The 19,134-nt window shown below is 33.7% G+C and overlaps 1 protein-coding gene across 3 annotated transcripts in view; it reads right to left on the bottom strand.

The window, feature by feature from the left end:
* Positions 1–8,674, bottom strand: part of LOC112012320 (uncharacterized) — an 11,491-nt gene extending 2,817 nt beyond the window's left edge. Inside the window, exons 1-7 of one of the 3 annotated variants that reach the window (XM_024044716.2) lie at positions 8,070–8,674; positions 7,577–7,744; positions 7,368–7,469; positions 7,131–7,199; positions 5,263–5,394; positions 4,224–4,361; positions 3,428–3,649 (exon numbers count right to left, since the gene is read on the bottom strand). In XM_024044716.2, coding sequence (XP_023900484.2) covers positions 3,428–3,649; positions 4,224–4,361; positions 5,263–5,394; positions 7,131–7,199; positions 7,368–7,469; positions 7,577–7,744; positions 8,070–8,516 — 1,278 coding nt within the window. In that variant the 5' untranslated portion in view covers positions 8,517–8,674. Of the gene's footprint in view, positions 1–3,427; positions 3,650–4,223; positions 4,362–5,262; positions 5,395–7,088; positions 7,200–7,367; positions 7,470–7,576; positions 7,745–8,069 lie in introns of all 3 variants that reach the window. The other 2 variants (XM_024044714.2, XM_024044715.2) reach the window with 2 other exon arrangements.
* Positions 8,675–19,134: the final 10,460 nt, after the last annotated feature.

The following is a 19,134-nucleotide window of genomic DNA, read 5'->3' as shown; positions in this document are numbered from 1 at the left end:
TTCATTTGAACCCTCTAGGCTGCTCTGTGAGCCGCCTGCTTGTAATACATAATATAAAAATATTTTTATATGTACCATATACTATATATCAGGGCGGCTCCAAAAGCAGCCCAGGGTTCAAATGAACCCCCTGACTTGGTCCCCCCCCCCCCCCCCCCCCCAAATTATATATATATATATATATATATAATATTATTTTAACCTTGTTTGACCCCTACAACAAAATAATATGAACACCCTGACTTTAATTTTGGTTAAGCTAATTGAAATAAGCTTAACATGATCTTAGTTTTATGTTGTCTTAGTTTTTCTCAATGTTCAATCAAGTAGCTTTGATAAGTGCTTTACACATTTCAAGTCCAAAAAATCTTTTACTACTTACTCCAATTCTAAAAGAGTGATCGCTGTATATTTAAAAACCATACACTTCAAAAGCAAAAATTTATACTGGAGTATTATTTTTCTTAGTTTCACAGTTACTCCTAGCCTTACTCCTAACTGTGCTACTATTCTCTCTTTTTTTTTTTTTTCTTTTTTTTTTTTTATAGGTAAAGCATTTAGAATACTCTATTTTCTTATTTATTCAATTTTTTTATTCAATTGATATAATTATAAAATAATAAGTTATTATTAATTTGATAAAAAAAAAAATATGATTAGTTATTTAACTCTATTTGTTTACGCATCCAATGATTGTTGTCTTAAAACTCTTAACAATCTTTAAACTAATAATAATTTTTATAAACTTGGAAGTTGTATATATAGAAAAACCAAAAACAACAATTAATCATCTTATTTTTTTCATTGGTGCCTACCTTCCGCCAATAAATTTGTGTCTCCGCTATTATCGACCCCCAAGAAAAAAAATCTTGAAGCTGCCACTGTATATATATATATATATATTAAATGTCCATTCTTATTATTATAAATATATATTAAATAAAAATAATATCTTATGTTAATAATATTTTATTTTTATTTTATAATTCAATAGTTATAGTGGAGATTCAATAATTATAATGAGAGATTAGAAATTTGAACCTAAAACTTTTTTGTTGAAAAAATTAGAAGGCGCCAATTAAGCTATAAAACTCTTGGTATATGTTAAATATTAAGATTGAGTAAGTATAATACTAAAAAAAAAAAGTGCAGAATAATTCTCTAAAGAGTAGGCAAATTTTTGAAAGAAATTTTTAATAAAATAAGATATCAGGCCAGAATGGGAAAACTTGATCAAACTATTCAAACTTACATCCTACCTGATATTTGTAGAGTGCCTGATGGGCAAAAATCAAGTGTAAAGAAGAAAATAAAATATGGTTTTCTCAAAGCGTGTACTAGTCAAATTAGGAGTCCTAATGCTACAAATGCTAGAAAAAGTCCTTATATTTGTGCTCAATGTACTCAAAGAATTCCGAAATTGATTGATAGAATATTTAGTTATTTTAATTTTGAAGCAAGAGTGCCTAGAGTCTTCTCTTTCAATCTCTCTTTTCTTCTTGTCCTGTGGCTCACAGTTACTGCTTCATGTGGCTAGTCACACAGCCCCTAAACAGTATCAGCAGTCTTTCTTTTCTTCTCTTTTTACAAACCTAAATCAAATCCATGCCCTTCCCTTATCAAATCCTAACACCCACATATTTCCCTACCAAACAGCCACAAAATTAAAATATTTCCAACTCTTACAAATCCTAACTCTTTCTTGAAGATACTAAATCCTAAATCCACAAATTTTTGTAGCCCTATGCCCATCATAAGCACACATAGACAAGTTTTCCTAACTCTGCCCATGTCATGAACCCTCAACTTAATTAAGCCTTCATCCCACCCATGGTTTTAAAAACTAGACTAAACAAAGACCTGGAAAAGAGAGTGATACCTTATTTTTTAGTTGAACCAAGGTTTGGCCAATGGACTAGACAAAGAACTGGAAAAGTGAGTGATTTCTAATCTTGTAGTTGATCCCGGATTTGAATGATAGGCAGATTGGCACATTATAAATAATAAATATTATTAACATCTAGGATATTAAACTTCTTAGCTTGTAAGCCAAATTTTTCTCTGTTTCATAATTTTTCATTACTAATCTATAAGAGAAACTGATAAAGACTTACTCCTTGTCAATTGTCACAGGTTTAGGGTTATTGGGCTTTTGCACCTTAAGAATGAAAGATAGCAGGGAAGAGTAGCTCAACTATAAGTTAAATCATAGCATCCTTCCTTTTTTCAATGTGGAACTTATTTCTTTATGAGAAAGAATTGTTAGAAGTCCCATGTTAGAAAATAAATGAGGGTGCTATAATCCTTCCCCTATCAAGAGTTTAAAAATTGAACGTATTAGTTTTTGTAGGCCCAATATTCTTTAGTTCAATGTTGGGCTTGTAGCTTGGCCTGTCACTCTCTTAAATAAAAAAAAGTAATGCATCAATGCTACAATAAATATATATATATATATATATATATATAATATTTGGGCACTTCAAAAAGCTTTTAGTAAGTTACTAATTAAAAAATGTTTTTGGGAAGTAAAATAATAAAAATGGTCACAACCAGTTCTGATTTGTGGTTTTAGTGATCAAACTCTCAGTTATGACAAATTTTGGAGGGATCCGGTTTTGGGTATAGACCAGATTGGTAAAGGTTCCAATTCCTAGTTGAACTGATGGTCCAGTATGGTTTTTTAAAACCATGATCCTGACCATTTGAGTAGGCTGCATTGATCTGTTTTACACCACTTGGATATATCAAGGGTCATGTCCTGATTTACCTCTCTAATATTCATGTTAAATTTTTTGACTTCCCTTTTGCCCTTTTTGCTCCTTTCACATTAATATAATCACTTTTCGGCACTAGTGCATATGCAGGCCTCTGGTGTGATAACCATAACCCGACTTTTTGACTATGAACCTATTCCACATTAATCAGGAGATGTCCAACCTTTTGTTGGGGTCCTGCTCAACCACTGGGAGAAATTTCACCTTGAAAAATTATGCAAACTGGACCTAAAAAATGTGTTTGAGTTTTAGTTCCTCTCTCAATCATTATTCTTCTTGAGTTATGCAACCAAAAGCATTTGAATTTGACACAAACTTAAAGCCCACATGTTGGCTTCATGAATATGGTAAGTGGCTCAATCAGTAAGCCCTGGTGCAGAGAACGCCATTTCTATAGCTTGCTCTTGCTTATAGATATATTTGGCATCCGATACCACAAAATATGTTGCATGGATTATGGATATGTATTAAGAACAACTAAAATCATTAAACAAGGGAAAAGAAGGGATATGTTCCCCAATAATGAATAAGCTCTGAGAATATGCAAAACTGTAATGAGTAATAAGTAGAATCATTCATTCAATGACATGTCTAGATATAATGATTCAAAACAAAAGTAGAAAAGATAAACACTAGTAGATGAGAAGATTGACCTGTTTAGTATTTAAGGAACTCTTGGTAAAGTTGGTAGCTGAAGCACCCAAACTTGCTTGGGGTAGTGTACTGTCACCAACTGGGGTAGCAAGATCAAATGGTGGGTCCTCTGGTGATGAGAAGTCAGAACTATCAAATGTTGATAATGATACACACTCATCAAAATAATTCATGGCTTCTTCTTCTAGACGTTTTGACATCTTTCTTCTTTCAATGCTAGTCTGTCATCATATTCAAACAAATACACTTTCAAAGAGAAAGAAGAAAAGACATAGTTGATTTCTATACAGGCACTAGAATTCTCAGCATCCGTGGCATTTATTTCCACACATTAGCGATATACATGGATGCAACGTGATCGATATGTGCAGGAGCGTTTGTGAAGATGGGGCAAAAAACAATTCTGTTGTAATTTTACCAGTATTTGTACCCACAAGTCTGTTATTTGCAATAGACTGATAGAATAGTTTGGGGTTTAGGCATATATCAAGTATGATCATTTTAGTCAAAGGAGGAGGAAGGGGGGCGGGGACGACATTCAAAATTTTCAAATTGACGCATTATGCAGGATAATAGTATATCTTATATTAAAAGAAACAAAGATCCAGATAAATGTTATATGTGTGTGCGCACTCGTGTGTATTGGTATAATACAAACACACTGGCGGGTCTTGAACCCACTACCTCAAACTTCACCTTGTTATTACAAGGGAAGGAGGTGCCTTTTGAGCTAGAGGTCATCAGATTGTGTAAAAATGCATCAGAATTTTGACCAAAACACCAAAAAGAGCCTACTTTTCTTCCTGGTCGAGACTTTGGCACATTAGGGGTCTTAGGATCTGGAAGTATTTCCTTCAGAATTCTACTCAGCTCATGTCCACGGTGCTCCTCCACAGCCAAGTCTGCTTGAAGTTTTCTAGCACGTTCAAGGGACTGCAAGTTGAAGACAAGGTCTAAGGAGTATATTTTTATTTGAATGAATTGGATAAAAAAAGAATAAACAATGCTGAACTTGATATGTTACATGAGTAAGACATTTAGATTAATTCTATTTTATTAACCAGGTAGCATGATTAGACACCATAGTCTGGAATGCCTGTTCCAGTGTACGTTCTCCAATGTGGCACTGAAGACTTGGTACCAGGAAAGACAATGTTTCTTCAACGTTGTCCCAAAATAGAAGCTTCAGGCCAAGCTTAATAAAAAATTTAACCATCTATTAAAAATATAACTTCAAAAATCTCTTTTGTTAAAGCAAATAAGAGAGGATAGTTCATCACAAGTGCTTGCCCAATGCACTATGGACGTTGATTTGGTTACCACCTTAATCTTCAGATTTTCTGCATGAATTAGCCACTCTGATGACACATTCTTGGTCCCATTTTCCTTAAAAAAATTAAATTAGTCACCTCTACCAGGCGCATGAATAACTTCCCTAATGTTTTTAATATATAGTGCATGAACAAACTTTATCATAGTATACTATGTCAATAAAATAGGAAACAGGATAACTACATGACCTACTGATGGGTAACCATCATATAGACAAACAGGCATTAATAATTAGGCCTGCTGTGCCCTAAGAAAGACCAATTTTCCACTTAACTTCAATAATAATTTGTTTCTAAATATTGTGGGATAAAAGTAATATTTACATTGAGTCATTATAGTAATTGGATTGGAAAGTGCATGAACCTTTATCTGCCCAAAGACTTATGTAGTTGGGAAACAATGCCATCATGAACTAAGCTATGTACCAATTACCAAGCATGACAAGACAATCCTGATTCATGTATCCCCATCTACGCTTACAGTTATGGCAAGGTAAAATCACCTGCTCAAGCTTTATGGCATATTCTCTTCTGATATCCAAAACTAATTCAACTGCATCTGGGTTTACCAAGTCGGGAGGAATATCAGCTATATTGGTCGTTGCAATAGCAGTAGTTTTACTCCTTCGGATAGCCTGAACTTAAAAGAACCAGAGAACAAATTATACACTAAACCAAAGTGGCTTGCATGATACAATGAAATGAGCCGAAATAATAAACATAATTAACTGAATTGATACTAGCCATGTAGGAATTGTCAAACATAACCAAAAATGAGAGTAGAAACAAAAGCTAGACTGCCAAATTTAACCATACAACAAGATCTAGAGCATTGGTGTGGGTACAAACATAAGTCAGCATGTATGTCCACAACCACAAGGATATCATAAGTTCAAAGTTTATGAAAGAAGTGGCTCTTGCTTAATGATTGGAGTTCACACATTCTGCCATTCCTTTTTAACAAGTAGTTGGAATTACCACATTACAAATGAAGGAGTGCCCCAATTTTAACTCTGTTAAGCCATATCCCAAGATGATTTCTTGACTATGGGTGTAAATAAGCAAAGCCAAGCCATGTTCTACCATGCTCAGGCTCAGCTCAATCTAAAATTTCAATACCTTAAGCTTGGCTGAAGCTTGAACTAGCTTCAAACTTTCAGGTCGAACTGAGCTCATCAAGCAAACAAGCAGCTCTACAAACTTAAGAAAATAAAGACGAAGTCACACTACAATAGTCTTTTTTGGATAGGTCACACTACAATACTATCTTAAACAATACATGGTCAGAAAGAACTATGAGCCCAGCATTGAACATAGAAAGGTTTGAGCCCACAAGAAAACAGGTCCAACAATTAATGGCTTAGAAACACAAGGCACATGTATTATTAGCAAGTCTTTTGTTGGCACCCTCCATTGTTCCAGCAGTTCCACATCAGGGAAAAGGATAAGAATGTTTACAACCTTTTGTGTATCAATCTTACAAATTACAAGTCCTAATTGAAATTTTAATGCAATTGAAAAGTATTTACTCTTTGTAAGGCTCCTTCCTGCACCATCAAATAGTCGAGCTTTTTTATAACAGGTTCACAAGCTAATGAGTTTGAGCACTGTACTCTTCGAGCTTGCTTGTTTACTAAATGAGCCTAAAGATCAGGCTTGGCCTGTTTAACTTGATGAACAACCCAAGTTGAGTTTCGACCAATTCTTTGACTAAGAAGCTTTTGAGCAGGTCAGTTCATTTACACCCATATTCTCAACATACCAACCCTTGAATTGGTGGTGATCCATCCCATTCCAAATTTTTCAGGTTGGTAATCTTGGTCTCTCCATAAAAATACCAAAGATGTGTAAAGAATTAAAGTTGTGTTAGAGTTACTGAACTCACTTAAAGTGAGACACTAGATGCACATTGAGAACCTCACTACTTAATCTCAGTTCTCTAATATTTTACATAATGGAATGGTGTATATGCTAGAAATGAAAATGTGGACACCCCTACCCCACCACGCAGGGGAAGGTCTCTCTTATATATTCATTATGTTTTTCCTTTTTCAAAAATCGACGTATGCTACCATCAATCAGGGCATGAATTCCCAACACAAAACATATGTTACAAAAATTTTAGAATATAGAGCATCCTATCCTTGTCATGAAAATGAACAGTCATTTAATACTAGAGAACTCAGTAAATACAGAAATGAAAATGTAGAACTCCATTACATCTTGCCTAACTCATGTTAGATTAAAAAGCATTCTGACAAGAATTTTTTCAGTAGCGGCATTACATAATTAATTCAACACTAACATAATGAAAAATAAAATAACTAACAATTTCAAGGTCATTTTGGATTTCAGAGATAGCACGCCTCACTTCAGAACGAACAGCTTCATATATACTACTAGTAGTAGAATCAGCTTCCGCGTTGTCCCCTTGGACTGACTGCAATAAGAAGTATGAAACCATTTTGTATTACAAAAGGCTTTATCCATCATAATTAGATATTACTAATTCCCATAATAGCATTTGCATTTTTGCTAACATGTAAACTGAGTTAAAGTGCATAACTTATATCTGGACCAGATGACCACAACATTATCCCCACCTCACCTTCATTTTTCCGCAAACTGCTTTTATAGTTTTATCTTCAGCTCCAGATAAAGAACTTGCCGTGGATGCTTTATCTTCCCGATTTGCACTTTTTGAACAAGACTACAATGAGAAACATATGTACAAGGCAAAAAATGATCAATTTAATACTTCCCTTTTATGAACCATCACATCATATCCCAAAAGGAAAATGGGTCCCCAGTATGTACCAAAGTTGTAGCGGAACCATCCGAATGCCTGAAAGGGGAATCCTGAGAAGACCATACACCAGAACTACTTCTTACTAAGCCACCCTTTTTTGTATTACTAGATACTACACTCCAATCACGTCTATTCTTGAAATCCTTAGATACATTACCTTCTTGCTCAGCTTCACTCTGGACAAACAATTCAAACGTTCTATCTTTTAACTTACAGCATCCCATCTTTCCCATAATTTGATCAAACAAACAATCCCAAATCACTTAAAAAACACAAGCAAATAAAACTAATTCAAGCATTCTTTTTTTTCTTTTTTTTTAAACCAAATATAATCAATTCAAGCATTCTTTTATAAACCTATTCACTTTGTTAGAATAATGATTAAGTGATTAAATTCAACATTTCCTATAAGCTTAAGCTTCTGGGGCAATCGATAATTTATCACACTCGAGTAAAAAGAATTCAAATAACTCATAATTCCATTGCAAAATAACTCCAAACCTCAGAAGTCACATCCCCGCGCCTCGACACGGGGCACCTCGACACCGAGCGGTTGCGGCGGGCAGCCACCGTGCCGACACTCGACAGACTCCGGGCAGCCTCCATCCCAGCTCCCTTACTACTCCCAATACCAACACCGCCATTCCTGGTGACAGAGCGACCTCTCCTGCTATCTTCACCACCATTGCTGCACTGAGGCTCAAGTTCTGGAGGTGATTTAGCAGAAGAGCTACTCCAGAACAAAGGGTTGTCTCGCTTGTTCAAGAAATCAGAGGAAATAGAGTCGGTGGAGTTGTTGGCACTAGTCCTAGAGAAAGCACTGACACTTCTAGATCTTCGTATTGGGGCTTTCTTTGGAGAAGTGTCTCTGCTTTCTTTTGCAGTATTTGAGTTTGTGGTTGCTGGGTTTCCTCTTCTGGACGAGGATTTGAAAGCTGCCACTGCCATATCTCAAAAAAAAAAAACACACACACACACACACACACACAGTAGTCTATAAAAACGCAAAGACAAAAAGAAGGAATCTTTAATCTTAATCTTAATCTGTGAGAGAGAGAGAGAGAGAGAGAGAGAGACTGTTGGAGCAATCGCTTGTTTTGTTGAGATAGATCGAGAGTTCACATCAGACAAAAGCGATCAACAAAAATAAACATCAGACAAATGCGAATGCGACAGCTATTGTTTTTTCCGCCTTTTTTTAATTTTTAAATTGTTTTTTTTTTTTTTTTTCTTACTTTATTTTTATTTTTAATTTGAATAACTCGTTCTGCAAAAGAAATTTCAATACAAGTTTTTTTTTTTTTTGGTGTGTTATTAATATTAACAAAGAGAAGCAACTAATTTTGTTTTGTCACAGGAAATTATCATGCCAACCTTATCGGTTAATTAATTCTTTAAATAAATCAATAGATCTTACAACCTACAAAACATTACAGTATACTAATGATGAAAATTTAAAAATATCTTGGACTTCCTTTCTTTGTGGGCACAAGTGGACAACCATGTGGAACAACTAAGAAATCATGCCTTTGTAGAGTTCAAAAAAAGGATCTCTAGCAAAGCTATGTTTTAGTGGTTTTATTTTGGCCATTTGGGTTTCTCGTAGTTTATATTTTTTGGTAATTTTTTTTGTTAAATGTGTGATAAAAAGTTAAAATGAATTTTATGAATTAAAAAAAATAAACAAAAACAAAAATCATTTAACTTTTGCCAAATAAACACTCAAGATGGCAAAAGTTATACCTTCTCATTATTATGTGTTGTTTCAAGTTGCCAAAGGCTAATTGCAAAATTGTCCTTTATGGTAGAAAATTTTGGTGGGGGCAGCAGGAAAGAAAGGTTCATTGGATTACTTGGAGTCATTTATGCAAGCCTAAAAGGGAAGGGTTGTATGTATGGGTTTTGGGAGTAATTGAGGTTAAATCTTGTTTTACTTTCAAAGCAGGGTAGGAGGCTAATTCTAAACACAATTCTCTATTGTTTTGTATTTTTTTTTGAGAATTATTCTTTTTTGCATGCAAAACCTCCCCAAAAAAAAGGCTTATTTTGCATGGAGAACGATTATTGTAGGCAAGATTGTCCTTCCGAAAGGTGGGTGAGGAGTGGGAGACATATCATATGTGATGACCTTTCCCATCCACCTTTAAAAGTGGGTTAGTCCTAGGAATGAATGATAATGGGACTACTTGGATGGGTCGTGGCCCATGAAGCAGAAGTCATCAACTCAGTTAGAAGCAGGTACAAGCTGTTACAACTCCAAGGTCCAAATGCTTGCTTCGCAACCAGGCTGGCTCAATACAGTTTGAGTCCCAAAGCAGTAAATTTGAGTTAGGTTTTTTTTAGGTTTAAATATCATTTATTTAATTTTTTATATAATATATATTTTTAAATAAAAATCCTTGTTCTTCTTTTCTTCAGATGCAAACATCCTAATTAAGTTTTGAATCAAGGTTTGTTAACATATCTTTTTAAATTGATAATAGCAAATTTATTTAATCACTTTGTGATATTATCAGTCTTAAGTATTATTATTATTATTTTTCATTTTGAAAAACTTCTTTCTGCATAAAAAACTGTAAGAAGTATTATTAGTAAAATTATGTAAATGATATGTGCATTTAGAAAAGACATCTAGTTTTTTTTAATAGAGAAAGAGAGAGAGAGAGTTTGGTGTGTAGTAGTGTTGAACATTAAGTGGTTGTTGTTGACAATCTACCATATGACATTATTTTACTAAAACTAAAGTCTCAAGTTATATGTAAAATTAATCGTCAATGATGGTTTGATACGCTTACAATATTTTATTTTTAAAACAATTTAGAGTTTTAATTAGATTTGATTTTCTATTGATCCAATATTTTCTTAGAGGTAGGAGAAGGAGTACAAAACCTATTTAGGTTTTTTTTTTTTTTTTTGAAACTAGTTAGTATTATATTATCAATGGAGGCCTTTTAAGTCAACTCATACATTTGAGACTTAGTCGACAAATTTTAGTAGTTTTTTTTAGTTTTTTTAGTATTTAAATATTAATCAAATATTATTTATTCAACTATTTATATTATATTATAGGTTTAAATCATTTTCTTGTTTTTTGAGATGTAAAGTTGCTAATTAAGTTTTACTGACATCATTTTAACAAATTTTCAAGAAAATTAATTGTCATTATTCGAAACACTCATAACATTGATTTGGTAAAACAATTTAGGTTTTTCAATTGAGTTCAATTTTTATTGGCTCAACATTTTGGGGGCTTTGATGGTGAAAGAAAGAAATCAATTGTCACAACTATATTTTTATTGGCTCAACATTATTTGACACGACCTTTTTTTTTTTTTTTTCTTTTTTAAATCAATTGTCATTCTACAAGTTTTGGACTTTTTGGTACAATTTTGGAGGCCTATTTATATACTTGGGGGGCTTTAGAACCTTTAAAATTCTTTGGAAGAGGTAGTTTGGAGACCTTGTTTTTGTGATGGACTAATGGGAGAGCTTTAAGCTTAGGCCTAGAGCAGAGCCTGCATCAGATTTGGTCCTTATTTGTGTCCCAAAAAAAAAAAAAAAATTATAAAAGGGTATGGCGGAAATGCAGAGGTACTCTACCTACAAAGGTTTATTAAAGAGGCATTTAATTTGTAAAGATAGAAGATAGCTACGAACCCTTTGGCGAGGCTAGTGATGAGGAGTTGCGTGCTCTGTAGTCTGTAGAAGTGAATGTTTTAACAGGAGGGGCTAGGGAGTGACCTTTGCAAAGTATTTGGGTCTCTCTTCAATTGTGCTGGAAGGATGTGAACCTTGGGTTGTTTGAGAGTGGGCCTGTTTTGGTGGGCTTGGGATCATATTGGATATGAAGATACAAAGGGGATATTATCACAGAGAAGATACTAGACTAGGCCATTTGGGTCGAAGAATATCCATCTTTTTTGAACTCTACGGTCATTGGGACAATAGTAAGGTGTATTAAACTTGTTACTCTCATGGTGTGACTAGGGCTGAATCAAAATGGGCAAGGATTGGGTTTTGTGCACCTGTGCACTAGGCTCACTGAGTTGTGAAAAGCCAAATTTTAATGGGTTCAGAGTACAAAAGTACTAGACCTAAGCCGATTCCTCTTAAACACTTGTCATTATATTTTTGAGTAAGAGGACCATTTGATATTGTTGACTTGGTCCTCTAGGAAGACAAAATATATTTTTAGTAAGTAATTAAATAAGTTTTACAAATAAAAGAAACATCATATACAATATAATTATAAAATGATAAATATAAACTAAATTTTAAATCGTAGAACAATGTAAACTAATTTATCAAAATGCATTATTGTAAATTCACTTAACAATAGAATCACCTAATAACTTCAACCTAACTACCAAACCAAAGATGAATTGAACACATAACTTGATGAATTAATACCAAACAATGATTAATTTCATAGAAATAATCAAATATCATGGCTCATGCTTAAAATTTAACGAAAAGAGATTAATTATTTTTGCTATTATTATTAATTATTCATTTTTAAAAAATGAGTTTTACCTTGTGTAAGGTGTTTGAAGGAAAGCTAAAATATAATTTCCAATTTTGGAGAGAGAGAGAGAGAGAGATTGTTTGGTGTGTGACCCCGTAGAAGATTAGATGCCTAAAGATTACAATCCCGCTGTGTGGGAGACAAAATTGTAAAAATTGAAGTCTCAAATCGTTAGGAAAATTGATCATCAATGATGATATGGTACACTAACATTTGTTTTTTTGGTCAAAATATATGGTTTATGGTTTCAATTAGGTTTGATTTCTATGTTCCCACAATTTTGGGGGTCTTTTTTTGGGATGGAAGTAGGGGTCATGGTTCAAGCCCAATTGTCTAACAAATCAGTTGGAGGAGGCCCATACTCCCCTTTGACTAACTAATCCATTAAGCCTCACATGATTCTTTTGGGTGATCGTTCAAACCATCATTTGGGCCTTTAGAATCATATCTCGAATTTTAAAACTAAGCCCATTTATTTTACCAAACCCATCAATTCAAAAGGAAGGTATCAAGTCAACCAATTCATCTTCACTAAGGTACCCTATAGTTTTTTATTTAAGGCTTTTATGGGAGTTTCAAACAATGAACTTGGCACCAATTAAGGCACCCTTTATTTAGTGTTGACCATCTCTTTGACTTTTGATGACTTCTTCTCACGTTTGACTGCATATCTTGACCATTTATTTTATACCATCTGTTGGAGGGAAAATTTTGATGTTTGCAAGTACAATGTAGGGAAGCCAAGCCGAAACTCAATGATGGACTCTTGAGATAAAGCCCAAAGGCTTTCGGTGTAGTGATAAGCCTGTCCAAGCAAAAGATAAAGGCTTCATCCTGACAAAAAACAACAACAAAGCCCAACAAACACTTAATTAATTGGGTTAGTGGTCCTTTTATGATATTACAAGAAAAATAAATTCTCCAGCAGCAGGGTAAAATTATACTTAAGGTCCAACAGTCAATTATTAAACGAATTTAGGAAAGTGTTCACTTCTAAAAGTCCTTGCGTGTCTTGGTCAGAAGGGTCTACAGTACTTTTAGCCATCATTACATCAATATGAGGGAAGAATTTCATTATTACAAATACATTATATCCTTCACTAGTAAAACAAAAAGTAAAGACTGATGGTTCTATGGTGAAAAGAAAAGGGTTATTTGTCATGGTGTAAAGGGAGAGAGAGAGATTCCGGCTCAGTGCAGCAAATGTAAACCAAGATTCTCATGGAATATGTATGTGGTACATGAGTAGGATAGCAAAAGGTGTATTTTGAGTGAGTGGGTGTGTAGGCTTATAGTGGGAATCTTTAATGGGAAAAGGTTTATTTCTGGCCAATTAGGGAGCATTCATGAGCTTAAGGTATGCAAAAAAAAGGAAAGTAATATCTAGTTGTGAGCTAAGAAAGGTGATTTGTGAGTTGAGGAGAGCTAAACTACAAGCGAAAATTTGGCAAAGTAGCAAGAATAACAAGAATTTTTAGATGGGTTAGTGCAGAAATTTGGCAAAGTAGCAAGAATAACTGAATTTTTAGATGAGTTAGTGTATGTTTTGTGGGCTGATATGCTTATGCTTTCATAGTAGAGTTTAGGGAAGCATTAATTAACAAAAGTTCAAAAACACAGGACTAATTAGGGGACAGAATAGTAGGCTTAATTATCTTTGGATTTGGCCATAAATGGGAGATTTGCTTTTGAGGCTGCTTTGCTACTTTGTGTCATATGACACATGGTTAGTAGTTGGGGTAATCTTGCATTAAATGTCAAGATTTCTAAAGTTGAGCCTAACCAATAGGATTAAGGCAGATATTAGAGAAGAATCTTGGTGATGCATTTAAGATTGAGACCATAGGAAGTAGGATTCAACACCCCAATCCAAGTGTCAAATTCTAAGCCCACTTCAGAGGGTTCTGCTGAAGATCTCTTCATGCCCTCCAAACCACATGTTCCCAAATTTTCCCCTTTTAGGATTCATGGGCTTGGCACATGAATCAGCCCCTGAACGTTTTGGGCATTTATAGATTTGATTTGTTGAGATTCAAGTGACTTAGTTGTGGCCTCTTTCAACTGGAGATGGAGCCTTGTGGAAGATGATGACATCCCATTACCCATTAGACTTATGGTTGCTAGTACAACTTCTGGCCATTATTCACGTTAGAAAATGGTGGCAAAAAGTTGATGGGACAACCCTTAGTTCAATCTTAGAGATTTGGTTGTCCCTTATGGAGATTTTCGACTGGACCTTGGTTAAGGGTGAACAAGAGGGGCTGATTATCTAGTTCAATTTTTTTGCCTTTGCTGGGATTTTAAAATTGGGCTTTTCTTCAAGTGGGCCAGGCCCTTTGGCTGGGCTGTGCTTGCTCCCTTTTTACTTGGGCTTGTCCTCTCTTCATGAGATGTTCGGACCTACAAAATGATACATTTTGCCATGGGTTTTCATTCCTCATGGGCTCTCATTGTTAATTGTTATTCAATATAGTTTAGGTTTTGATAAATATTTGTAATGGGTCTTTGGGTAAGGATTTTGTAATACTCAAATTAATAGCATGAGCTTTAATTATTTCAAAATGCTTTGTAAATGATATTTACTATTTGAAATAATGAGTTCCATACGATAAGTAATATTTATGGATAATACTCATGTTATGATTTAAATGATAGACTTGAATAATGAGTTTCGAAAAATAAGTATTATGAATGTTGTGATGTAAGATAGATGGTGAACATGTGTTCTTATATAAGTTCCATAAGCTTATAATATGTTATGAAATAGATGTCATGGGTCTAGGATAAATAATCATAACTTCCCATAGGTTTTTTTAAAATGATTGCCATGGGTTTTGAAAATAGATAGTTGCCATAAATTTTATGGGCTTGTAATATTATAGTAATAGGTTTAAGAACTTAAAACATTGTTCATCACTGGACTTTAAATAATTACAATATAATATCTCGCCAAGTATTAATAGCCTTGGGCCTTTAAAATGGTGCCAATGTAAATTGAGCTTTTTGATATTGCTGGTGAGAATTGGGCTTTTGATATTGCCAATGACAATTGGGCTTTGATGGTGCCATGTTGCAATGGGCTTTTGATGGTGCCATGTAGCAACAAGCTTTAGGGTGTCGTGCAGCAGCGGGCTTTAGAGGCGCCGTGTAGCAACGAGTTTTGATAATTTGTCATGGGTTTGAATCATGGGCTTTAATTATGGATTTGAATTCCATTAAATAAAAATGTATTTCCATGAGTTGAATCATGGGCTTTAATTATGGATTTGAATTCCATTAAATAAAAATGTCCTGCCATGAGTTGGATCATGGACTTTTTCAAATATTGCTAAGCATATGCATTTTGGGCTTCTCTAAAACGAATGAAATTTCAACTTGTTCAATAAAAATAAGGGGAAATTACACTTTACCGCCCTAAACTATACACTAAATTACACTTTGCACCCTAAACTATTCAAATGCACACTTTGCACCCTAAACTATCACACTTATCACACTTTGCACCATGACGTTACTTTTACCATTAAGTTAGACATAAATTAATAGCACATAACTTGCACATAAATTTTGCTTTGGTGACACAATATTTAAAGACCAAAACACCCTTTTCACAAACAATTAAAAACAAATACTTTTTTTTTTCCAGGTCTTTCTCTTTCTCACGTCTTCTCCTCTCTCTCGTCCAGCAACTCTTCTCCTCTTTCTCATTGCTCAATTGCTCCTTCCCCCAAATCAAACATACAGGTTATCTCTAAGCCCAACAAAATTGGACCCTTTCTAAGCACATTATTTGATGAAACTATATCACCTCCCATGGCTGCCTTACATCTAAATTTTTGTAATGGCCACATACTAGCTGAAGCATTATAGAAAAACCATTAAAAACATATTGTTTAGTAGATTACTAGTCAACCAGGTAGATACCAAAGCCTTGATGATCTTGTTTAATTTAATGCAAAGTGTGCACTGTTGATGATTTTGTTAGGCAAGAGAGAGACTTGAAAAAATCATCAATGGGTGTTTTGGTTGTCTCTTTCTCGTTTTGTCTAGTTTTGGTTGTCTCATTTTGGACTTAGAGTGCAAAGCGTATCAAAACAAGATTGCAAAGTGTGCACTTTACCATCTGAATTGGAATGCACACTTTGCACTTTGAAAGAGGGGAGAGTTGTTGGGCGAGAGAGACTTGAAAAAAAAAATGTTTTTAATTGTCTGTGAAAAGGGTGTTTTGGGCTTTAAACAGTGTGCTATTAATTTCAATCTAACTTAATAGTAAAAGTAATGCTAGGGTGCAAAGTGTGATAGTTTAGGGTGCAAAGTATGCATTCAAATAGTTTAGGGTGCAAAGTGTAATCTTGGGTATAGTTTAGAGAGGTAAAATGTAATTTACCATAAAAATAAATAATTTAGGGGTGAGTCTAAATTACAGGCTCTACAAAAATATTGGGTCTTATAACAGCCCAATTTTGTGTTGAAAAGAAGAATAGTTGTGGGCTATAATAATAATATGGTACAAAATATTTGGAGAAGTCCAATAATTTGTTGTTGATATTTGAAAATAAATAGGTGGTATTTAAACAATATTAGGTGAAAAAAAAAATGTACCTTAACACCATCGATCCAAGACTCATTTTCAATTTTTTTGTTTTTGTTTTTTTGTTTTTGTTTTTGTTGTTGTTGTTCGCCAAAAAGTTTATGTGCTGAGACTAGAAATATTGCTTGATTTTCAAGCCAATAATCTAAATTAGTTTGATTTTGATTTTTTACATAACTTTCACATTATTCATTTGATTTTGATTGATGATCACTCGAATCAAATCATATTGGATGAGCTTTCCAATTATAGAAGATTGACTCAGACACTTCTTAAATGCATAAAATATTATTAAGTGAGCAATAGGAAAACCTGCATTTTTGAAAAAAAAATTTACAATTTAGTTTAGAGATATGCTATGTTTACAATATTTTCACAACAAATCCTACGTGGTAGGTTATTATGGGTTGTTATTGATGGGGCAGAAAAGGTATTTCAGTTGTATGTTCAAATTAAAACTAATAACAACTAATCACTTATGATTTGTTGTGAAAATGTTATAAAAATATTGTGGATATAACACTTTTATTTCTTCTTGATCAAAACTTGATTGGGCAAATTACCTTTTTGGGTTAAATTGTAATGCCGACACTCGTGAGTCTTGATTAATTACGGATTTCCCACCTAATGGTGGGGGGCAAGATTAGTATCACTCCGTGGGTGCTTATCTCATTATGAAAAAAAAATTAGGGTTTCATAGTGAGGAAAATAAAAAATACAATATGTATATAATTAAAATATAAAAAGATCGAAAGGGACATCAAGAATACCAATAGGACAGCAACAAACGACTTTACAAAAGTCTTAAGCAAAGTAGCTCTTCATGACATGTTTCATTTCATTCTCTTTGTCTTGTTTCCCTCACTTTTAATATTTATTTATTTATTTCAATTATGCACCCTATACTTGTGGTCCACTTGTGACCCCCGGCAAATTAGTTAAACTTTCAATGCTAAGAAATGATTGATTGCTCTTTTCGCAAACTAGTTGAACTTTTTATTCTAAGTAACAGATTGCTGGATTAAAAAAAAAATCTCTAGTACAATTGAAAAGGATATTTAAACACCGATTCTCCTAATAAAAAACAAAAAGCAAGTTATGTTATTGAGTTATACAAAACTCTTGACAAAACGAATTTATGTAAGAGTTTGCATTTAATTCACCAGTCTAGTGAACCTAGTCCATCCAAACCCAATGCGATTTTTTGGAATAATTTTTGGTTAATTGATTGGTTGCATTGTGTTCATTATTATTATTCTTATTATTAAAATAAAAAAAAAAAGCTTTGGCTGGGTCAAGTTTAAATGGGAAGAAAATTCAATATGACTAATCCAACCTAATATTATCCATGCAATTAATTATTCAAAAAATAATTATTGATAATGAGTTTAAATAATTAAATAAAAAAACTAAAATTTTTTATTATCAAGCCATAACCCAAACTCAGCGGATTGCGTTAGAATTATCTTAAATTTAGTTGGATAATTGAAGATTCTTAATCCAAGGAGATCAAATTTAATTGAAAATTACTTCACTTAACCTAACAAATTAACAATTGACCCACACACATCCTATCATATTTGTTTGGACCTCAAATGTACCTACTCAACATTGTCACTAACTTCCAGGGAGATGCATTTCGGGGAAAATGATACAAAATAGAACAAAAGGAAAAGGAAAAAAAAAAAGACAAAGGAAAAGTCGAAGTTACGCATTTAAAATTAAAATTATGATTATCATTATTGGCATATACGCACACTTCAAAAGGTAGGCCACCCAGTTCAATATGGTCCACGACCAAACCCATAAATTCATGTGTGCTACGTGGATGAGAGCAGGTCAATGGCATAAGCATGAGATGTGATGATGACCTTATATTATCTAATAAATTGAAAGAACCCAAAAATAAAACATTTGCGGCGTATAGACACAACTATTCACACATCTAATTTTATAACTTATTGGCTCGCACAATTGTAAGTGGCCAAAAACTCAACATACGTAAAGTGATAAGTTATACAAGATAAAAAATTGTCGTACAAATTAATAAATTGTGAAATTATGTACGGTGATTGGTTGTATTTGATTTAAAAAAAAAAAAAAAAAGGTCTAAGAAAATAGTGAATGAAGTTGAGCCTGACTCGCTCTCTACTCTCTAGCTCCCTCAGACACCTACAAATCCCGTTACTTGCAAAGCATGTAACACGTTATCTATTATACCGTTACCCCGCAGCCTTGAAGAGCCACGTTATCTTTTAGTATTTTTATCAAAATTAAAGTCAAAAAGCCTCGCAAAACTCTTCCCCAATATATATATATATATATATCATATATGACTTGTGATGACAACAACCTCCTTCAATCTCACGTCAGTATCTTTCTTCTCCTTCTCTATGATCTCTTTGCATTGCACTATATATAAGTATCACAAATAGTCTAATACCATAGCC

Source organism: Quercus suber, unplaced genomic scaffold (genome assembly GCF_002906115.3).
Source record: "Quercus suber isolate HL8 unplaced genomic scaffold, Cork oak 2.0 scaffold_700, whole genome shotgun sequence".
Classification (NCBI taxonomy): Eukaryota; Viridiplantae; Streptophyta; class Magnoliopsida; order Fagales; family Fagaceae; genus Quercus; species Quercus suber.
The sequence above is the reverse complement of the archived record's forward strand: the minus strand, read 5'-3'. Positions and strand labels throughout refer to the sequence as shown.